Source organism: Pangasianodon hypophthalmus, chromosome 16 (genome assembly GCF_027358585.1).
Source record: "Pangasianodon hypophthalmus isolate fPanHyp1 chromosome 16, fPanHyp1.pri, whole genome shotgun sequence".
Lineage (NCBI taxonomy): Eukaryota > Metazoa > Chordata > Actinopteri > Siluriformes > Pangasiidae > Pangasianodon > Pangasianodon hypophthalmus.
The window spans coordinates 902501-927309 of record NC_069725.1 but is presented as its reverse complement, the minus strand read 5'-3'; the positions used below and the strand labels follow the sequence as shown (position 1 = coordinate 927309).

Genomic DNA, 24809 nt, shown 5'->3' with positions numbered 1-24809 from the left:
AATGGTGGTGTGTCATGCTGTATAAAGTCCTTCCAGTTATTACACTTTCTCCTTTCCAGCACTAGCATGAGGCAGAAACACTCAGTCGTGTGTGTGTGTGTGTGTGTGTGTGTGTGTGTGTCTCAGAATCAGCCAGCAGCTGCAATCGGAAACGGTGTTAAACCTGGAGAAAGCGGCTTGTTTTTCCAGCATCGTTCCAGTATTTTAAGCCTCTCTATAATTTCCTGTGAAGGTGTTTTTCCTTTCTTTCCTGTTCAGACTCGCCTGTTTAAAGCGGCGCTGCACGGAGGAGCCACTTTCAAGTAGTACAAAGATAATAGTTACATCCAGCGTAGACCGAGAAAACTCGCCAGAAAACTCTTTAAAAAGGGAAGCAATCATTTTTCTTGGCAAAGGTTTACAAAAAATAGTTCCGCATCACATCACAGTGTTACATCTCCACAGAGCCGAGCACGTAAAGAGCACGTACGCTACAAACGATGAATCACGACTCAGCCGAGATGGACGATATTTTATTCACGAGCGCTGTATGAGAACGTATGAAATAATTATAGCAACTCTGCGTAATTGAACATGTAGCTACACTAAAAAAATGATATTTGCAAATGCTTGCAGAAGTAACCTCTTTTTACTAAAATAAATCCGTAGGAAGCTTTTTGTAAGTATAAAAATAAAAATATACATGATGACTGTATGATTTAGTAAATGTTTATTTTCTCTAAATGAACTTCTCGCCACTCTTGCTGGAGACTTTCGTGAAAAGTAAAAAAGATTTTTAAAAAACAAAACCACAGAAGTGTTTTTGTAATAATTTTTTTTCCTTATGTGTTTAAAAACTGAAATCTGTCCAGCTGTCCAGCTGCGCACACTTATCTCTACCGCAGTTATCGGAGTTCGTGCGTGCTGAAGCTGCAAGATTGTGAGAAAGTGTTCGAGCGACCTGTAGTTCAGCTGTAACACTTCATTTGAAACAAGACTCTTGATTCAATATCTCAGAAAAGACATTGGACAGGCTGCACAATAAATTCTGCTATTTGTCATAAAATAACACTTATATCAGGTTTAAATAAATAATTAAAGCTATTCAAGGCCACACTGCCTCTTCTGAAAAACTAGCTTCCTGTTTCTCTCAAATCAGGAGATGCTACGGGAGTTTAAAAGCTTCTCCTTAGTGTGCTGTTTTCACTAGCGTACTGAATCCTACGTTCTGCAGCAAGCAGGAGCTGGAAGATTCAGCCAAGTCTTTAAGGTTTGGTGTTTGAAAGCACGCTGGATTTCGTAAGTTACGACTCTGACGGTCAGGGAGTGATGTACATACACCACATACACCAGCACTAATAGCACAAACACACAGCTAATACACGTGCAGGCAGCAAACTCTTCTCCTCACTGATACAATCCGGGTTAAAGAAATCACCACGGCGATGGCGAAGTTGAAATCTGGTAGTGGAGAAGGCAGGATTCAAAAACACATCTAGGAATCCAGAGAGCTGCGTGACTCTGACAGCACAGAACTATGGTTCGATCATAGTAACAATATACAATGCTACAGTAGTCATGCTTATTATAATCTAACAAAAATGAAATGGAGAAATGGAAAAAATGAAAATTTATGAGCTCTTCATGATCACTGAACCTCGATAAATCTTTAAATAGGTGATTTGTTCTGCATCTCCACCTGTGTGTAATGATCTGTTGTTAACATTTTCCACGCTATGAATGTGTGATGCTTTAATTCGATTTTTTCTGATGTATGTGTAAGTTTACAGCGTTTTTGTAAGCGATGTTGTAATCATGCTGCTTTGCTGATAAAACTTTAACACTCGTTTACGGTAAGAGTGAAAATGTAAACGTACAAAACTCACTGATGATTGCAGTTGAAAAATAAAATACACAAACATGTGTGTGATGTTATGGGAAGCATGACAGAGTCGAGTAATTTCACTCAAATAAAATAACATTTGTCTACATTTCATCATCATCGCCATGACTACGTTAAGAAGAAGAAGAAGAAGAAGAAGAAAGCCTTTATTTATATAATATTTATATATTACAGTACAGTGAAATTCTTTTCTTCGCATATCGCAGTTTGTTTGTCTTTTTTTTAAGTTGGGGTTTCACTTTTCCTCAACTCTTTATTTTCAGTTTTTGAAATAAAGCAGTTTCTCGAGGCCTTCATTAGAAACCATGAAACTGAACTGCAGGTCATAAATACAAAGCTGACAGCTCGTTACCTCGTGAGCTGCACACATTCCTGAGTCAGATTTAGCATCGAGTTAGCGCAGGGAACAGAAAGGAGTCATGAAAACACGGCCTGGTAATCGTTCACGTTGTGTTTCGAACTTAAAAAAGCGATCTGAGGTTTGTCAGCACGGAGCACTGCGTCGGGAAGCTTCGGCGTGTTTTATTTGGGTGAAGCACATCGGAGAGGAAGAACTTTAGTCATAATAAACCATGAAATAAAGATAAATAACCAACACACACACACACACACCTTGTTGCATGCAGTGGATCCCGTCCGGCTGCAGGACGAATCCGGGGAAACACACACACACGTACGATCCCTGTGTGTTGACACACTGATGATGACACAGCTGCCCGGCGTACACACTGCACTCATCCACATCCTCCAGACCCTCCACCGTCTCCACCATGTTCTCTGTGTCCTCCACCTCCTCCAGAGAAAACGCCTGGCGCTCCGGACCTTCAGGAACTAAACACAGCATCACAAGTCCACTTTTAGAACCACAAACGTACACTGGGACAATGTTTAATGGAAACCACTAGGATTATTCCATTAGGATGCCAAACTTATTATATATAAATATAAATATCTAGCTCATCATATTAGAAACCAGTACTTTTTTAATGGAAACCATTAAGTCCATTAACCATTAGGATATGAAACATTACAAACTGAAACCATTAAAACACTTAATAGAAACCATTAGATCAAATCCATTAGGGAATGAAATTAATTATAATGAATTATAATTTGAATTACTGATCGTCGTCTCAACCCATTAGAAACCATTCAACTGTCTAATGGAAACCATTAAGTCAGGGAAGTCTACTGGCACCCAGAAGTTGATTATTTTCCTATAACCGCATGTCCCCAAGTGTTTTATTCCTCCTTCAAAAAAAAACAAACAACACAGCGTGTCATGTTACTGAGAAACCGCAAAGAAGCGTAAACTCCTCTGTCCTGAAGATCTCAGAAAACTCCTCCTAAAGTTACAGCTTTACCTCTGACTGTTACAAAGCGCTGACACTGGAGACTCCTTCCTGTTACTATAGCAACGATAACGTATTAGTACGAGCGCTTTGGTGTAAATATGTCATAAACTAAAGCACGTACAGATTGTATACGGTGTGCCGTCCTCGGCCACAGCGCTGGCTGTGTGTGAGTTTGAGTCAGGGTAATTCTTCTTCAGCTCTGTAATTCTCATTATTATGGTTCTGATCCAAGAGGAAAATTAAAACCAAATGTAAACGCTATGCCTGGTGCATAAACACACACACTCTTAAACACACACTCTCTTAAACACACACTCTCTTAAACACACACTCTTTACCATGCACCAGAGTGACATGTGCAGAGTAAAGCCAGTTTTTCTGATTCCAAACCTCGAGTCAAACAGGCGGAAAATCGAACGCTTCCAGGAAGATCACCTACAGAGGAGTTTCACTCGCAGCTCCGGAGCTCGAGAAGAAAATAAAAGAGTGTCGGTCCACTGGAACGGGTTTACAGAACACAGATGGAGCCTGATGGAGCTAAAAATCATTTCTACAGAACTGAAGCCACTGGAAACCATCCTAATGTTTAACAGAAGGCACGAGGTCAATTCCATTAACAAGCAAAACAACATTATAAACCGAATATATGGATCTGCAGCAGAAACCACTGGAAAGCGTTAGACAGACAGACAGACAGACAGACAGACAGATAGAAAGAAAGAAAGAAAGAAAGAAAGAAAGACAGACAGACAGACAGACAGACGGAAAGAAAGAAAGAAAGAAAGAAAGACAGACAGACAGACAGACAGACAGACGGAAAGAAAGAAAGAAAGAAAGAAAGAAAGAAAGACAGACAAACAGACAGACAGAAAGAAACAATCACACACAGATAGATAGATAGATAGATAGATAGATAGACAAACAGATAGAAAGAAAGAAAGAAATGACAGGCAGACAGAAAAAAAGAAAGAAAGAAAGAAAGAAAGACAGAAAGAAAGAAAGAAAGACAGACAGACAGAAAGAAAGAAAGACAGAAAGAAAAACAGACAGACAGAAAGAAAGAAAGAAAGAAAGAAAGAAAGAAAGAAAGACAGACAGACAGAAAGATAGACAAATTGATAGAATGATAGACAGACAAAGAGACAGTGTGTGTGTGTGTGTCTGTGTGTGTCTGTGTGTGTGTTTGTTTGTGAGTGTTTGTGTGTGAGTGTTTGTGTGTTTGTGTGTGTGTGTGTGTGTGTGTTTGTGAGTGTGTGTGTGTGTGTGTGTTTGTGAGTGTGTGTGTGTGTGTTTGTGTGTGTTTGTGAGTGTGTGTGTGTGTGTGTGTTTGTGTGTGTGTGTGTGTGTGTGTGTTTGTGAGTGTTTGTGTGTGTGTGTGTGTGTGTGTGTTTGTGTGTGTGTGTGTTTGTGAGTGTTTGTGTGTGTGTGTGTGTGTGTGTGTGTGTGAGTGTGTGTGTGTGTGAGTGTGTGAGTGTGTGTGTGTGTGTGTGTGTGTGTGTTTGTGTGTGTGTGTGTGTGTGTGTGTTATATCTATGAATATGAAACATATATGAAATAAAATACCTCTCCTGAGTGGGCTGGTGGCTCGGGGGTGTGTCCTCTCCCTGGCTGCGCTGTGATTGGTCGTGCCCGTCCCCTCGCAGCAGGTCAGGAGGGCGTGGCTACAGGTTTCACCCAAACCTCGCGGAGGGTCACATGACTCTCGCTGTGCTCGCAGACGCAGACCCAGCGCACAACACTTACAGCACTCCTGAACACAGAGACCGCCACATTACCCACAATCCCCTGCTGCATGATTTGGGGTTTTTACTTAATAATTTACATAATATATAATAATTTATATAATAATTTTTCATGAAAAATTAAACACTTTGTACAATTTGTAAAATTAAAATTTGTAAAATTATGATCTCAAATATTTTTTCCACTTTGCTCACTACTAATTCAGTCTGTGTATTTATTTTTATTTATTAACTATTTTTTAGAATATATAATCACATCCAAAAGCAATTATATATATATAAAATTTATATTTATATATTATATTTAATTATTTATTTAATTTATTTAGTAATATATTTTTTCTATTATTCTCACTCACTCTTTATGCTTTACTTTAATTAAAAAAGACTGATTTCCTGAAAAAAAAAAATTGGTGATGGAGTGAGGATTTTCATGAATTTTCAGACAAATGAAATCATGAAAAAATGCTTTTACTAACAAATACTAATCAGACCCCATAACTCCGCCCATAACTCCTCCCATAACTCCGCCCACAACCCTGTCCATAACTCCGCCCATAAGGTCGCTGCTAACCTTACCCTTCTCAACATAACTGAGTCTGACACCAAGTTGATAATGTTCGGGGAGAAAATCATCCTAATCTCCTATTTGAGTTTTAAATACCTGAATATATTTAAATAATAATTTATTTTCACTTGAGGATCATTTTGACTCACTTCTACTTCTATATTTTACTTTATAATTTGTCTATTAGTCTCATTCACTCTTCTTACATTAAAGTTATTTTAATTTTAAAAAATCTGAACTTGATTTAATTTTTAAAAAATGTGTGAATGTCAGTTTTGTCATTTTGTCAATTTCATATAAATGAAGTCTTAAGAAAAGGGGCAAACATTAACTCCGCCCATGATCCGGGTCATGACATCACCCATGACATCAGCTATAACTCCGCCCCAACCTTAACCTTTATAACTTTTCACACACACTGAGTCGTGCGAATTGATACGAATTCGCAAATGTACGACTGTTAAAAACATTCTAGCTTCAAATCTAAGTTATCGTTAAATACCTGACTACATCTGACTTTCACCTGTGCATAACTTTCACTCACGTCGGCGTTTAATTAAGATTTTCACACATTATTTAAGTATCATTTTTGAAAGTTATAAACTTTTCCCCTTCTCTTCATTGCTGTCATGTTTTCATCACTTTGACATTTTGGACAGGAAACGAGTTTATTTCCACTCGCAACAAGAGCCATTTTAAATACTTGAATGTATTTCAGTATAATTTAGTATAATCAAGTATAATTTTGACTTGTAATAATTTGTAAAGCGTAATTTTTGGGACGTATACATTTTCCCCTTCTCCTCAGTGCTGTCTTGTTTTCATCACTTTGATGTTGATGTTTTGGCGTAAGTGTGAAATGAGTTTATTTCCACTCGCAACACGAGCCACAGAAAATCAAATCATTTGGACTGCAGTCGCTTGGAAACAGTGAGGAAGAGTCGAGGGAAGGACGGAAAATGTCTGGCACAAATCCGCACACTGGACTGACCGACGCTTTTCCATTTCCACTTTCCCGCTGAGCCGAGCATCTGCAGTCTCCAGTCTGAGGACACGGAGGTGAACGCGATCCTGTGAATGGACGAGTGCGGAGACGTGGGCCAAAGAGATTCTGTTAAGCCACGTGTTGAAAACTCTTTAATTCACTCCTCAAAGTGACGTGACTCTACAATAACGCTCGACCCTGGACAAGGATTCAGAGGACTGGCACAGGAGTGATGCCTGGCTCACTCTCACTGCACTCTCCCTCTCACTGCACTCTCACTCTCACTGCACTCTCCCTCTCACAGTACTCTCACTCTCACTGCACTCTCCCTCTCACTGTACTCTCACTCTCACTGCACTCTCACTCTCACTGCACTCTCCCTCTCACTGCACTCTCCCTCTCACTGTACTCTCACTCTCACTGCACTCTCCCTCTCACAGTATTCTCACTCTCACTGCACTCTCCCTCTCACTGCACTCTCACTCTCACTGTACTCTCCCTCTCACTGCACTCTCCCTCTCACTGCACTCTCCCTCTCACAATACTCTCACTGTAACATCTCACAGTACTCTCACTCTCACAATACTCTCACTCTCACTGCACTCTCCCTCTCACAGTACTCTCACTCTCACTGTACTCTCACTCTCACAGTACTCTCTCTCTCACTGCACTCTCCCTCTCACAGTACTCTCCCTCTCACTGCACTCTCCCTCTCACTGTACTCTCCCTCTCACTGTACTCTCCCTCTCACTGCACTCTCCCTCTCACTGCACTCTCCCTGTCACAGTACTCTCACTCTCACTGCACTCTCCCTCTCACTGCACTCTCCCTCTCACAGTACTCTCCCTCTCACTGCACTCTCCCTCTCACTGCACTCTCCTTCTGACAATACTCTCCCTCTCACAATACTCTCACTGTAACATCTCACTGTACTCTCCCTCTCACAGTACTCTCACTCTCACTGCAATCTCACTGTACTCTCCCTCTCACTGTACTCTCCCTCTCACAGTACTCTCACTCTCACTGCAATCTCACTGTACTCTCCCTCTCACTGTACTCTCCCTCTCACAGTACTCTCACTCTCACTGCAATCTCACTGTACTCTCCCTCTCACTGCACTCTCCCTCTCACAATACTCTCACTGTAACATCTCACAGTACTCTCACTCTCACAATACTCTCACTCTCACAGTACTCTCCCTCTCACAATACTCTCACTGTAACTGTACTCTCACTGTAACTGTACATTAACTATAACAATACTCTCCCTCTCACAATACTCTCACTGTAACACAATACTCTCACTGTAACACAATACTCTCATTCTCATAGTGATCTCACTATAACATCTCACAGTACTCTCACTATAACAATGCTGCCATTATAACAATACTCTCACTATTACTGTACGCTCACTATAACTGTACTCTCACTATAACTGTACATTAACTATAACAGTACTCTCACTCTCACAGTACTCTCACTGTAACAGTACTCTCACTATAACTGCACTCTCCCTCTCGCAATACTCTCACTGTAAGAGTACTCTCATTCTCATAGTACTCTCACTATAACATCTCACAGTCCTCTCACTATAACAGTACTCTCACTATAACATCTCACAGTCCTCTCACTATAACAGTCCTCTCACTATAACAGTACTCTCACTATAACTGTACGCTCACTGTAACAGTACTCTCACTATAACATCTCACAGTCCTCTCACTATAACAGTCCTCTCACTATAACAGTACTCTCACTATAACTGTACTCTCACTCTAACTGTACATTAACTATAACAATACTCTCACTGCACTCTCACTCTCACAATACTGTTACTCACACAATGTTCTCACTCTCACTGTACTCTCACTCTCACTACAACATCTCACAGTACTCTCATTCTTACTGCACTCTCCCTCTCACAATACGCTCACTGTAACAGTACTCTCACTCTCATAGTGCTCTCAGTACTCACAGCACTCTCACAACAACAATAGTGTCATTATAACAGTACTCTCACTATAACTGTACGCTCACTGTAACTGTACATTAACTATAACAATACTCTCACTCTGACAGTACTCTCATTCCCACAGTACTCTCACAGTAACAGTACCCTCACTATAACTGTACTCTCACTGTAGCAGTACTCTCATTATAACTGTACTCTCACAGTAACAGTACTCTCACTCTCACAGTAACAGTACTCTCACTATAACTGTACTCTCACTGTAACAGTACTCTCATTATAACAGTGGTGACTCAGTGACTCAGTGGTTAAGGCTCTGGGTTACTGCTCAGAAGGTCAGGTGTTTGAGCCCCAGCACTGCCAAGCTGCCGCTGTTGGACCCTTGAGCAAGGCCCTTAACCCTCTCTGCTCCGGGGGCGCTGTATCACGGCGCTGTATCATGGCTGCTTGCTGCTATCACGATACTCTCACTATAACAGGAGGAAATGCAGCATCTCTCTAATCACCCTGCCGTCCAGGATCAAAGAGAATTCAGAGAACCTGAGTGTTGTTATTTACCATGTGCGAGTCGCAGAGATCCACGTCGTCAGCTCCACAGTCACGCCCCCGTCTCGCTGTGTTTATTCCAGACGAACACCGACTCTCTCTCAGCGCATTCAAACAGCACTGCCTCTGAACCGACCTGAGACATGACGAGAGAAACAACCAACAGTCCAATCAACATCACGATTATATTCTGATTCAGAAGGTGTGGATTAATTTTCTAGAACAGCAGCTCTGAGAGGTTTATATGAATGCACTCATTCTAATACGTTATCGTTTCTATAGTAACAGCTCATTCACAGGGACTTGTACACGGTGAAGGTTTCTGAATTGTGTCTGTAATGACATGTAAGGAAGGAGTCTCCAGTGTCAGTGCTTCGTAACAGTCAGAGGTAAAGCTGTAACTTTAGGAGGAGTTTACGTTTTTTTCTTTGCGGTTTCTCAGTAACATAACAAGCTGTGGTTTTTTTTTTTGAGAGAGAGAATAAAGAGAGGCTGGTGAGGGAACGACTGTTTATAGCTGCTATAACGTAAGTGAGAACAGGAACTTATTTTGTGGAACATTAAATGTAACTATAAATGGCTAAAAAGTCTGACAAAGGTCAGTTCTTTAATAAGTGAAAAATTGCAATCATTGACAAATTGCTTTGGTATAAGAGGAATACAACACACAGGAATGTGCGGTTATAGGAAACTAATCAACTGTGTCACTTGGTATAACAGAAACACACAGAGTGTTTATTACTTACTTACAGTACTTTCAGAAGTGTGTATCCATGACAACGGTAAACACTGTCACAAACACTAACCTGACAGTGAATAAATACAGGTAAGAGTTACCAGCAGGTAGAACCCGGTTCCGTCCTCATGGGTACCATGCTGTTGCAGTGGCCGTGAGCAGAGGCCCAGTTCTCACCAGCTACGCAGCACACACTAACCTCCCTGGAAGTGACTGGACACACACACACACACACACACACACACACAATAATATTAGAGAACATGTGAATATAATAATAGATGAACATCTCAACACCTTCACCCTCATTAAAAATGCCAGCGCCTATGAATATACATGAATATGCAAATGAGTTTAATTTATTTATATAGCACCATTTACAACAGCAGCAGCTGACCAATGTGCTTCACAGCATCAAATAAAATGTGTTTTTTTTTTTTTTTTTAAATTATTAAAAGCTAAGTAATGAGTGAGGTGCAAGACGTGATATAATACTTGTGCTCATTAACCAAAACATGACACAGGTGCAAAGTCATGTCACGTGACCTGTGAGGTGCAGTGGCTGATGGGAAACGTAGTCATGCACTGATTTCGGTATGATCATGACACATGTAACAAAATTAAACGTGTGGCCTACGATTCAAGAAGGCAGGACATGTGTGTGTGTGTGTGTGTGTGTGTGTGTGTAATCAGCATGAGTTTTAATGAGAGCTGTACAGTAATCATCTTTTAAGTTCTTCAAACACTTGGACTTAAAGCACGTTAAGACTTCACAACGTTCCACAAACACAGCAGGGGATAAACGGTGAACTAACCGACAAGCAACGTGAAACAGCTGAACACAATCAGGTAACAAGCAAAAGATGGAGCAGAAGGGCGGAGACAGGACAAAAACACAAACCAAAACTGCTTAGGAAGCAAAAAATTCAAAAGGAGGAATCAATGATTCTTCATGTTAACGTTAAACGCTGTAATAAATCATATAATCCAAAAAATCAGCTTAGACTGTTACACGTTTGTCAGACTTTAGATATTATGATGATATTATTAGCGTTAAATATCAGGATTATATCCGGATCTCATTTCTGAACATTAAACTCAGAGATCCTTTAGAAACTCTACAAAGAACTCTGAGTAAAAGAACCGTAATTAACTGATGCAAAGAGCTCGAATTTACAGACCCTCGAGTTTGTGTTAACTGTAAACGAGAGCGTATATCTGTACACACACTGCTATTACTGCCCTGCATCACCGAGACATAATTACACTATACTATAGAACTGGTGTAAATAACATATTAATCCTTCTGTAATCTGCATGGAGATGATTATTGTGTCTAAACCTCCTTCATATAATGTCTCCCTTTATAGTTAATATTATAGATCTATACTGTAGGATAAAAGTCATAAAGGACGCTCTAATTTAGGAAAAAGCTAAGACTTGAATACAGAGTAAACAATAAACAGCACAAACCGCACAATCAGAGCAACAAATACTTAAATATTTCGAATATTTAAAGACAATAAAAAGTGTCTATGCGCTATGGGAAGGGAAAAGTGTTCCCTATGTGTAGGTGTACAGTATCATAATGTATTATAATGCCTGATACTGAAATCATACGCTGGCAAAAAAAATTAAAGTGCATTTTGTTTTAAAACAAAAACAATCTGCATTATTCTGTTCTTATTTCTATTTTATTTAAAACAACAAAAATATCTTAACAACATCTAGCTCACGTCTTCTCCATAATCCATGTTTAAAACTTGAAATAAGGTATTAACTTACTTTTTTTTTACTTTTTTACTGCCACATTTACATAATATATAAATATATACAGTTCTGTGTAAAAGTCTTAGGCACGTGTAAATAAATGCTGTAGAGTAAAGACGCCTTCAAAAATAATGAAATTAAATGTTTCTACATTAAAAAAATCCTATAAAGAGCAGTAAACAGTAATAAATGAAACAAAGTCAGTATTTAATGTGACGATCCTTCGCTTTAAATAAATAAAGCAGTATCTGAGGTGCAGTGTGTGCAGTTTTATAAGGAAATGAGCTGGAAGTGTTACTGAGCATCTTGCAGAAGCAGCCACAGTTCTTCTGGAGACTTTGACTGTCGACTCGCTTCTTATTTCTGCAGCGAAACCCAGCAGCCTTCATTCTGTTTTTATCTGAAAAGTGTCTCTTATGGAATCTGCTGCTTTCTTTACTGACATACAAACAATTTTCTGTAACGTTTCATTTTGTGCTGGAAAACTAATGTTTGGAATCTAAAATGTTTTTGTACTGAATCAATAATGTAGAAGCCAGAAAATAAACATCTATAACAAAGTTTGCACTAAAAAAAATAGGGTGCCAAGACTTTTGCACAGTACTGTATATATGAGAATATACTAATATTATGAGTGTGACGTACAGTTCAGGAAGAAGGCAGGACGTCAGTGTGTGTCATCAGCGTGAGTTTTAATTTAAGGCTGTCCATAACCGTAATTAATAAACCAGGAAGTACATGGAACTCAGATACGGAAAAAAAGGCTCGGACTGAACGAAATAAAGCATGATAAAGCTTCAAAACATTTCACGGACACAACAGAGGATAAATGAGTAACACGAAACAGCTGTACACAATCAGGTAGCAAGCAAATGATGGAACAGGGGGTGGGGACAGGATCAAAACAGAAACATCACAACTGATAAATATTCATCAGGCTCCATTAGGCTGATTAAAAATAAATAAATAAATAAATAAATAAATAACTTTACTTACTTACTTTTGCTGCCACATTTACATACATCAGCATGTAAATATGAGAATTATATATTAATGTTTAAACAGAATAAATTCCAATATATTTAAATGTGTTCACTCTATTTAAATACTAGTGTTGAATAAGTATTTAATTTATAATATTTTATAATATTTTGCTTTTGTAAGCCAGCGAACTGGACAGAATTTTCCCGTCTGTTGTTTATAAACTTCCCAAAAAAAAAATAGAGCAGAAGAAAGTGAGGTGAATTAGAGAAAAGCAGGATAACTGCACTTGATCAACATTAGTGAAAGGAAACACAGGATAAGTTCATGTCCTTTACATACGAGTAAACTGAACGACCTCAGTGACCTCAGGATAATACGGCACCGAGGTTAACGTTAGCGCCGCTAAAATAACGTTCCATGATGCCCGCGATGTTCCCCACCGAGTCCGGAACAAAGGGAGGAAGTGAAAGTGACCCGCTGATAAGGTCCTACGTAGAGAACAGGGGACGGAAAACCGTCAGCGGAGTGAACACACACGCCGTCTCTGCAGGTTTAGAGAAAATACCAGCCTCGCTCGCAACACGGAGGCGCTTTTCACAGACTGCCTCTTTAATGGACATCCCAGCATCCGTAAGCAGGTTATAATGCCTTTATGATCACAGGAATTATTAGTAATTCAAGCAACACAATACATTCTGGGCAATTAATCCAGTTTATTTGGTGCTGTTCACACTGTAATTCACTTTACTGAATTTATACAGCTTTAAAAATGTTACATTAATTTATATATATACATTTTAAAAATATATATATATAATATATTATAATAGGATCTAAAATTTTAAAAAATTAAAAACAATAAATATATAAAATAAATTAAATTAATTCAATTTAAAATATTGTAAAAAAAAAAAAGAAACAAAAAAACTAACTAATTACCATTTTCAAACAGAACTCACTTTTTTTTTATTTAAAGTTTAAATACTTAGAATTTTTTTCTGAAAGGGAACTAAAACTTGGTTCTAGGGTTCTACAACAAACACTGAAAGTTCCCACCAAAGGAGAAACCAAAGAACCATTAGGGTGCCAGACGGAACCTTTATTTCTGAGTGTGTACGCGCTTAATACATTTAGAACCCAATGACTGTCTGTTTGAGGAACCTTCAATGTTTCAATGAAGAACCCAACAACTGGGCTTTCCTATCAGAAAACATTCCAACACAGGGTAGAACCCTTTTAGGGAGCTAAAAACACTTATATATAAAAGGAACCCTTAAAGAACCCTTAACGGTTCTAAATGAATTGAGTTTATACAGCACATCTCTGTTATAATACACTTTCAGGGTTCTTCAGTGTTTTCTCTCTGGCTGAATCCTTAAAGTTTCCTACAACAGAGTGTTTCTGTATCAGAAAGGGTCAGTAGAACCTCTTCTGGAGACAGAGAACTCTTACTTATCCATCAAACCCCTAAAGAACCCCTAAAGAACCTTTTTTAAAGAGTGAACTAAGTAGCAGGAAGCTGAACAGGGTCTAGATCTTAAGAATATAATGAGCAATAATTTGAAGTTTGTTCCACACACTTATCCAGTTAATACACACACTTTTAGAACAAAGGGTTCTTCAAGGGTTCTCGATGGGTTCTTTGGAAAATCAAGGGTTCTTATCTTCCAAAAATGGTCTCTACTTGGAACCCTTTCTGATAGGGATCACCTTCTTGTAGTGTTTTTCACGGTACGTTTAAGAGATCCCCCTGAGAGACCGTAAAGGTTCTGATTTTTTAGCGGTCTGTAAATGATTCAGTGGATCTAATCGGATCCTTGTGTGGTTCTCAGAGTGAGGAATGTAAATCTCAGAGTTTCAGGGTTTAACAGCACTCATTAGGAAAAAAGCAGCTTTCCAGGAATTAATAAATGAGCCAAAGGTCACAGTGGCATGAAAGAACTTCCTGAGAACATTAAGAGGAAACCCTGAGAGGAACCAAGACTGTAAAAGCGGAACCCGTCCTCGCCTGGTCGACTCCGGAGAGTGGAATTACAGTAGATAAGGTTCCAAATACAGTTTTGGAAAAGGTTGCTTGAAGATTCTTTGGGTAGATGAGGGTTCTTCACTTTCTAAAGGGGAACTCTGTCTGAAAGGCCAACTCTTGGTTCTAAGGTTCTACATAGAGGAACAAACCCATGAACGTTCAGGGTTTTTGATTAAGAGAACATTGAGATTAACAAAGTAAAAATCTCTAAGACATGACTGGAACTGCTGAAGAAGCCTAGCAGAGAACCTCTTAGAAACATGGTGGTTCTTTTCTTTGGATTTTTAAACAAGTTCTAGCTTTTTAAAGGGTTTCTACTCGGAACCTTCTCTGATTGGAAAAGACTACAGTCTGTATGTACGGTTCAACACAGAACATCCAAGAGTGACCTCAGAGGGACAAACTGAAGCACGAAGCATGTACACACTTCTTAAAGGGTTCTTCAAAGGGTTCTTCTGTGTTTTTAAAGGAGTTCTACTTGGAACTGTTGTAGGGCTCTATGAAGAACTTTTACTCGTCTCTAGAGAACCAAATCACAGTTACTGTCCGAAAAGGAAACAGAAATTCAGGACATGCTGATATTTTTTTCATTGATTATTTTTTTTGTAATGTTGCATAAATTGTAATAATTTTTAACCTTTTATGCTTTTAAAAATTAACATTAAAAGCAATAATTAATTAACAAACTAATTAATTAATAAAATTTATAATATGATATAAAAATACTACTACTACTGATAATAATAATAAATACTACTAATAAATAAATATATAAGTGTACTAATAAATAAGTATACTAATACTACTACTATTAATTAATAATAATATTTAATTGCCATATAATAATAATAATAATAATAATAATAATAATAATAATAATAATAATAATAAAGTTTTTTATTCTTTTGACAATTAAAACTGAAATCATGAATTATTCAACAAACAAACTAATTAATTAATAAAACTAATTTATTTATTTGTAATAATTATAAAGTTATATATTATTAATGAATGAAATAAAATTAATTGTAATTAATAAAAGCAAAAACAAAAACATTAATAATTAAGGACACGACTCCACAACACCCAGCTGTCATTAATTAAAAGAAATAATATAGAATATATAAAATATAAATATAAAATTATTGAATGTGGTTCTGTCACGCTGGTGAATTCAGCCTGCAGAGGAAAAGTCCAGGGATGAAACAGGAAAATGTTTTTAAAGATTTCTGTCATTTTTACTTTTTCTACAGAAATTATAATTATAAATTTGCGTGTATGAAATTATTGGTGCGTCCCAATAAAACGTATTTAAGACATGATTTTAAAAAACAGGAGGAAGTTATTATTATTTTTTTCTCTTCTTTCTCTTTATTTCTTTCTTTTTGCCAGAAAACAAGACTGCGTGAGTTATTTTAAATCCTCTTTCCTAAAAAAACGTGATGTTTTTGTCTCAGTGGCGTCATTATCAGCTTTCATTTCCCTTTTCTTTCCCCTAAATTAATTACGCATCAAACCTCCTGACACTCAGCGCTGCAGACGTCCACGCAGGACAGATTTATAGTCTGAGAAACGTCTCTCTGTTGGGAGCCGTGATTGGTTTTTTTTTCTTCAGTATGCAGGAGTCTGCTCCTGGTTTGTGTGAAGCTGAATTGAGACAAAGACGAGGATTAAAAGTAATATTAAATAAATTAAAGCACGTGAGTTTGAGCAGTTTGAGCTCGAAAGCCTTCCAATGGAGCTGAATTAAAGAATTTTGCAAAGAAGAGTGGATCTGAATTCCTCCACAGCGATGGGAAAGAAATGATTCAGTGGTTCAGCGAATATGAATAAATAAATAAATAAATAAACAAAAAAAGCAAATGATTAGAATTATTCAAATGCTTTAAGTTTTGTACTAAATGAATTCATGAAAATATGCAGCTAAAACCCAAAGCATGTATTTTTACAGGGTTAAATGTAGTATAATTTTGCTCACAAAACTAGAAAAAAATTTATTTGAACTCAATTTGCATATGTTTTTACAGAAATTTAAACAGATTTAAGTGATTTTTGAGAGTTATGGACGGGTTGTTTTCAATATTTCACGCTTTGTGTCAGCTTTAAGGTGTTAAAAGGTGTTTAAAGGTGTTAAATAGTAGTTAAGTAATAACGATAATGTTAAAATAATGTGTAATTTTTACAGTATTGAGATTTCTGTAGATGATTGAACTCAAGTTTGAGTAAAATTCTTATACAGCAAGAACACTGCTAGTTAAATTTACTTTTTACATTTAAATTGTTTAAGCGAATAATCCTTGGTGCTGTGTAAACCTGACTTTAAATAATATACTTAGTTAAATTTACAACGTTTTTTTGTTTGGAAATTGTTGCCACGCTTTTCTTCAGTAAATTTCACTCCAGTATTTTTTCAGTGCACTTATCAGACGTGTTCGTTTGCACTCGTTGCAGCTGAATGTGGCACAATCAGTTATTCAGTTTAAGGGAGGGGGGCGATTACTTTTTCACAAGGTGCTGTATAACGTTTTTCTTTAAATAAAGGAGATGATAATAATAATAATAATAATAATAATAAGTTTATTTTATATAGCGCCTTTCTGCAAACTCAAGGTCACTTTACAATATGAAAATAGATAAACATGCCAGCAGACAAAGAACAAAGGAAATCAACAGGCAACCCATGGCATGAGTCAGATCATACAGTCAGAGATCAGAAAAACAAGAAAGAAAAAGATGTGTTTTAAGGTGGGTTTGAAATCCTGTAACGAAGAAAGATCACGTATGTTTTTGGGAAGAGAATTCCAGAGTGTCGGGGCAGAGATACAAAACGCTCGTCCACCAAACGATGCTAACCTGTGGCGTGGAGTTAACAGTAGACCAGCGTCTGAAGAGTGTAGAACTGAGGAGTGAGTATGAATGAGATCAGAAATGTATGGGGGGGCGAGACCATGAAGTGCTTTGAAGGTGATGAGGAGAATCTTGTATTGAATACGGAAGCGAACAGGTAGCCAATGAAGTGTGTGTAGGATGGAAGTAATATGAGAGGATTTCTTAGAAAAAGTGAGAACCCTAGCTGCAGAGTTCTGGATATATTGGAGCTTATTTAATGTTGTGTTTGGTAGACCATAGAAAAGAGAATGACAGTAGTCGAGTCGAGAAGTGATGAAGGCATGAACCAGTGTCTCAGTGTCACTGATATTTAAGAAGGGACGTAAACGAGCAATATTACGGAGGTGAAAGAAAGCAGATTTGGTGAGTGAAGAAATGTGAGGCAGGAAGGAGCACTGTACACGGCACTGTAAGCTAACGGCTCCGTATTTTTTTCTCCAGGAGACGAGTCAGCAAAAAGTTTCTATAAATACTGATGTTTTTGGGAAGCACTCACAGTGATGTCATGTTCAGCTTTCATTTCCTTTTCTCTTTTTTTCCCTTGTTGTATTTATACACTACTGATAACAGACATGTCCAGCTGCTTCATAATAAAAGAAATTAATTTTTAATCATTCTGAATCATTTTTAATCGTGTGTGTGTTCAGGGACACCCATGCCGCCTTTTACAGAGGGGTGGAGGCTGAAAGGAGGCGAACATGAGGTCATTTTGTTTAATTCCTGAAGCTAAAGCAGGATGGAGTTTTTTCGGAGGAGGGATAACGTCATAGCTAGCGATGAGGCAATGCTAAAATACAGCGAGCTCATTTATCGCAAACACACACCGAAACACACGGCTGGCAAGACTTCGTATCGCTCGTTATTTACCAGGGGTTTTTAAAAATGTGAAAAAAAAAATCACAGCACAAGGTGGTGATTAAATGGTAGAACAAGTATCACATTGTACTCTCTCTCTCTCTCTCTCTCTCTCTCTCTCTCTCTCTCTCTGATCTTCTAATTGAATCAGGAAAGCATTCACTGCAGCTTCAGATATTCCTCCTTTTCTATTTCGCTCGAGAGAAAGTGAGTCCAAGTGTAAATAAGTGCCAACGACCCCACGGGCCTCCGCATGGAGCCGATACAGAGTCATTACTCATGGAGATTATCGCTAACGCCTTTTCCTGCTCCACAGGATGTCATCACTCTGGAACTCTTCCATTTACTCACTGACCCTGACCACTGAACTCTAACTGTACCAATCTGCCCGATAATAACATTAAAAAACCGCTGACGGAGGCAGAGCTCGTCCTCCCTCAGCTGCACTTCTCACCAGGGTTCAGACTGAAAAAACTCAGATCTCTTATCATATGAAGAATGACAGTTTAATAAAACTTTAATAAAGATACATATTTCTAAAATATTCCTCATTATGAGAAGAGAATATATAATAAATACAAGACCATGAAGCATATTACTAAACATTCTCTTAAAACTTATTTCTTTAGGATTGATTTCACTTGATTACTTTGTTTTGTTTGTTTTTTGTTAATTATTATTATTATTATTACTATTACTGTTATTAATAATTGAACTGTATTTTATTATTAACAGTTTTTTGATACATGTTTATAAACTTTTACGTAAAGCATGTTGAGAGGCCTTTTTAAAGGAGCTATATACAATAAAGTTTATTATTATTATTATTATTATTATTATTATATTAATTACAAGCTTAAAATGGTCTCACGCTATCAGCTGATCAATTTGCTTGTCTGTGAAATTAAAAAAAGTATCTGACAATAGAAAAAGACAAGCTTGAAATGAGTAAAAATATCTAAAAATATGATTAATAATCTTATATTTATTTAAAAACTTTTTAAAAAAATAATCTAAACAATATAAATATGATTAATAATCTCATATTTATTTAAAAACTTTTTTTGAAAACAATCTAATAAAGAGAAATAAGAGGTGAATTTCCTGATATTTAAGACATTTTACTTGCCAAGATATCACTGCTGTATAGTATATACACTTATTTATTTATTTATAAATATATATTTATCTATTTAAAGTTTATTTTCAGAGACAAAATTAAACCCTTGAAGGTCCAATTTAAGTGAAAGGCAACATAACTCCACTCCTTTTCACATTTACGCTACTCTACACCAAACACGTTTTTATGTGGTTATCTTCGAAACACAAAACACCAGAAACAAATTTACGATTTATTAAAGAATGTACAAATAACACCGAAGGAAAGCCCGCTAGAAGATAACGTAGATGGCAAATATAACCGGAAATATGTACGTGTAACGTGATTATGTGTAATAACTGAATAAAGTGATTAACTCGAAATGAGACAGAAGCGACAGAGAAAATACACAAAACGAGAAAAAGAAAAGAAAATCATCATAACAACGAAAGATGTTCAATCTCATGTCCATGTGTGAGTTACGGTAATAAACCTGTTCACACGAGTGCTGAGGAAGACAGCTATCCATCTAGGAACCTCATTAATTAATCTTTGTTGTGTTTAAAGTTGTGTGTGAATGTAAAGTTGTGTGTGAATGTAAAGTCGTGTGTGAATGTAAAGTCGTGTGTGAATGTAAAGTTTTGTGTGAATGTAAAGTTGTGTGTGAATGTAAAGTTGTGTGTGAATGTAAAGTTGTGTGTGAATATAAACTTGTGTGTGAATGTAAAGTTGTGTGTGAATGTAAAGTTGTGTGTGAATGTAAAGTTGTGTGTGAATATAAACTTGTGTGTGAATGTAAAGTTGTGTGTGAATGTAAAGTTGTGTGTGAATGTAAAGTCGTGTGTGAATGTAAAGTTGTGTGTGAATGTAAAGTCGTGTGTGAATGTAAAGTTGTGTGTGAATGTAAAGTTGTGTGTGAATGTTTTCGTGGTCAATCGGAAATAAAAATTCCTGCCAGATTTACAAGCTTCACTGATTCTCTTTGTACTCATGTGAGTATTTTGATAAACACCAATCTGCTGTAAATTATCAAGCACATTCACAATATTTATATTTAGCCACGCCTACAACACTCCATAAAAGGTAAAGTGAAATGGCGACTAAACATTGAAATGTGGCGTGTGTTAAATCTTCCAGTAATGCAGCTCAGCCACTGCAGCGTTTCAGCTACCACAGACACACACTAACTCCGTCTCTTTTTACAGGGTGCTATTACTTTTGTCTTGATTGAACTAGTCTTAATCGTATTAATTTATGGAAATGTTTCGGAATGACTTCCCTGACAGCGTAATCTGTATATAAAATCACAGTAAATCATCGACAATTATACGATTTGAAGAAGATCACTCGAGGTTCACATTAGTGAGGCTCCTTATACGCAAATTTACACAAACTCAGCAGCGAAGCGTAGCGTCACGTCCGCTTCCCAGAGTTCATCACGGCTTTACAAGATGGCCGCCGAGGACTCCATTTCCCATCAGCCACCACCACTGCCTTGTTCTAATCCTCTGACTCCTGATGATACACACCTGTTTTCAGTTTTCCTCTCATTAGTTTGTGTATTTATACCCTGTTGTTTTTCCTCTCTGCTGTCGGTTGTGTGTTTCACGCCTCGTTATTGTTTCGCTCAATTTTCTTGTTTTTTTGCCTGTTAGAAAATAAACAGCTTGCACTCTGGATCTGCTTACAAACATTTTCCCAACTGACTACATTTTCATAAACAGCACATTTCTTGTGTAAACTCCTACAAATGATTTCCGAATAAATTTGTTCGTATTGAGGGCAATAAAAGAGGCCTGATGTTTAAAAGTCCTGTGTTACAGATGTGAGCGTGTAACCCAACATCTCATCTCTCATAATTACAGCGAGGAATCTGCGCAGTCTTCCCCGTCACTCCTCTAACCCACATCATGGCCGTAAATAAAGCGCGGTGAGTAAAGCTGTGTTTGACGCGTGTAGCGAGCCGAAGCCCTGCCTCGAGGCCGACACTCACCGCGCACCACATGACCACCAGCGCCGGCCGTAAGGCACGAATTCTGCTGAGGAAATGGCACGCATTCCTATAAACTCCAGGTGCTGCAGCAGGTCTGAACAGCGTCGCCGTGTCGGAGAGCAGCTCGGCATCCGGCTGCACGTCAGCTCCGGAAAATACGACGGGATTAAACACCCTACAGGAGAGTTCACTAAAACGCTACACATTCTGATTTATAGCACAAATCCTCACTCTGTATTAATACTGCGTTTTACTACAGCGCTGCTTAATCCTGCATTCTGATTGGTGACACAGAGAGAGTGAGACTGATAGAGTGAGACAGATAGAGTGAGACTGATAGAGTGAGACAGAGAGAGTGAGACTGACAGAGTGAGACTGATAGAGTGAGACTGATAGAGTGAGACAGAGAGAATGAGACTGACAGAGTGAGACAGAGTGAGACAGACAGAGTGAGACTGATAGGGTGAGACAGAGTGACACAGACAGAGTGAGACAGAGTGAGACAGATAGAGTGAGACAGACAGAGTGAGACAGAGTGAGACAGACAGAGTGAGACTGATAGAGTGAGACAGACACAGTGAGACAGACACAATGAGACTGACAGAGTGAGACTGATAGAGTGAGACAGACAGTGTGAGACTGATAGAGTGAGACAGAGTGAGACAGAGAGAATGAGACTGATAGAGTGAGACTGATAGGGTGAGACAGACAGAGTGAGACTGATAGAGTGAGACAGAGTGAGACAGACAGAGTGAGACAGATAGGGTGAGACAGACAGAGTGAGACAGAGTGAGACTGATAGAATGAGACAGAGTGAGACAGAGTGAGACTGATAGAGTGAAACAGACACAGTGAGACAGAGAGAGACTGATGGAGTGAGACACAGTGAGACTGATAGTGTGAGACAGACACAGTGAGACTGGGTGAGACATAAAGAGTGTGACAGAGTGAGACATAAATAGAGTGACAGAGTGAGACACACAGAGCGAGACACACAATGAGACAGATTGAGAGTTAGACGGACAGAATTAAGACTGATAGAGTGAGACAGAAAGAGAGAGTCAGAGTGAGAAAGACAGACAAAGGCAGACAGAGGGAGAAGAAGAGTGTGAGACAGACAGAGTGAGATAAAGTGAGATATAGAGTGAGACAGTGAGACTGATAGAGTGAGACAGAGTGAGACAGTGACAGAGTGAGACAGAGTGAGACAGGGTTTTCTATAACAGCAGCTCTGACAGTAGCGCAGCTGCACGTCGCAGGTTTGTATTAACTTCCTGTTAAATGTATAACGCTGACACTGAGCGCATGAAGCAGGAAGTTCCTCCCGGATTTCTGTTTCTTTACCCACATTTTCAGGACCTTCACATTTCCAGCTTGACTCTGTAGAGGAGAGAAGAGCTGCACATCTGAACCACAGGGAATCCAAACTTCATGTGCTTCCTGCTGTAACGAAGGGTAATTACGGAGGTTCTGATGAGCTGAATCAGATGTTGGAACACGGGGAAGTGCTGTGATCTTGTACGAATGGAATCAAAAGGCAAACTCACGTCCATGTCGAGCTCTGGACTGCATTAATCCTTCACATGCACATGCAGGTTCTCATGTTTTTAAAAGTGTGTAATCACTGATATGGTGAGGTTTTCTGTAATTTATTCAGCATGTATGGAAGGAGTCTCCAGTGTCAGCGGTTTGTAATAGTCAGAGGTAAAGCTGGAACTTTAAGTTTTCAGATATACGTTTTTTTTTGTCTTATTAACTTCATGAGAGAGAAAAAGAGCAACACAGAGCACAGAATCACTGAACTGAACTGCTGTTTAGAGTGTTCAACTGAATCAAATCAGTTTTATTTTTGATTCAAAAACCAACGAATCATGAAATGAATCGATTCACCCATCTTCCACAGCACTGCAGATCTGCTCCACATTTAGTCATGGTATCAGAGGAATGCACGTCGGCTCCTCTGAGAGTTATTTTTACCCACAATGCCCTTCTCTCTATCTCATACATCTCGGCTGATGATGAAATCAGAAGTCATGTGATGCAGCTTTTTTTTCACAATTTTTTCATATTAAAAGACATTCTTGCTTCACTCACCTCTCTGGTTTTCAGATGTTAGATGGAGGTCGTTTCTCTCCTGGTGGTATCTGCCCTGCGTTTCAGGCTGGCTGTGAGCTTCAGGTTCCCTCGTGCTCACTGGTGGTGAGGTGGTGGAGATGAACTGCAGTTTAGGGACAGTGTTGTGTTCTGGGATCGTGTGCTGAAGGTTCCTGTGATCCTCAGGGCTTTTCTCAGTTCTCCTGACGTCATCTATGGTATTGGGTGTGGTTTCTCTTGGAGGAACCTGAGTGTACCTAACAACGGTTTCCGTCTGAGATGAGAACTTTTCAGAAGATTCATAAGAGTCTGGCTTAACTGTAGTAACATTTAGTGAGTCCTCGGTTCCTTCTTCTCTAGATTCCGCGTCATACGTGCCCAGTGTCTCTCTAAGCTCCTCCCTGGTGTCTTCATGTAGAACATCATGTGGAATTTGAGCTTGAGGAGCTGCAGAAGATGGAATGGAAACATCAGGACTTGCAGTGACTTCATGGAAATAGTCGTAGTCTTCACTCTCTTCAAACTCTGACGTGTTCCCCGTGTAAATCGGTACTGAGTTACTCAGAAATGTATTATCTTCACTGGGGAGATCTCCAGGATTTTCATGTTTGGAGATATGTAGCTCATTCTCCTTTACCTCAGGCTTCTTGACCTTTTCCAAGGAGCAATCAGGAATCACTGAGCACATCAGGTCACCACCGTTGTTGGGACAGTGACACACCTGACACAGATCCATGTGGAACGAGTGACCCGCTTCGTATGTCTGGTTTTCGTAGACGCAGCCGATGCGCAGGCAGTGAGGACACGCCTCGGTGGAGTCGGACAGCTCGATGCAGTGAGGAGGAACGTCAGGGCACGGGATGAAGCGGCAACTTATCCTACCTCCGCCCGCCGGACACCAGCACTCCGTACTGCCCGAGTCCACCAGGTACGACTCTCTCTCAGGAACCTTCCCGTTTTTAAACCCGGCGCTGATGCAGTCGTAATACTGATACCCTTCACACGTGCAGCCTCGCCGTAAACACGTGGCACAGCACGCGCCGCTCTCCAGCACCTCCTCGATGCAGTCGTCTAGAAGTGGACAGTCCACGCCGGTGCAGTCTTTCTGCCCGAGACACGTGTGGAGAAGAACGAGAGCGCACGGAATGACCGTCCATTTCACCCAAACTCGCTCGTTCATTCTTTCAGCTCGAAGATAAAACGTCACAGACGCTCCTTTTCCGCTCCTCCGACAGACGCTCACCTGAAATCAGAAGAAAATGTGTGTGTGTGTGTGTGTGTTATTACTAACATCCTAATACACATAACATACAC

General features: G+C 38.9%; 1 protein-coding gene across 1 annotated transcript in view; it reads right to left on the bottom strand.

Annotated features, from left to right (window-relative positions):
* Window positions 1-24809, bottom strand: part of LOC113545672 (fibulin-2) — a 50002-nt gene that overhangs the window by 21045 nt on the left and 4148 nt on the right. Inside the window, exons 2-6 of the mRNA XM_034312209.2 lie at window positions 23496-24738; window positions 9887-9998; window positions 9062-9185; window positions 4801-4987; window positions 2495-2713 (exon numbers count right to left, since the gene is read on the bottom strand). Coding sequence (XP_034168100.2) covers window positions 2495-2713; window positions 4801-4987; window positions 9062-9185; window positions 9887-9998; window positions 23496-24675 — 1822 coding nt within the window. The 5' untranslated portion in view covers window positions 24676-24738. The remainder of the gene's footprint in view (window positions 1-2494; window positions 2714-4800; window positions 4988-9061; window positions 9186-9886; window positions 9999-23495; window positions 24739-24809) is intronic.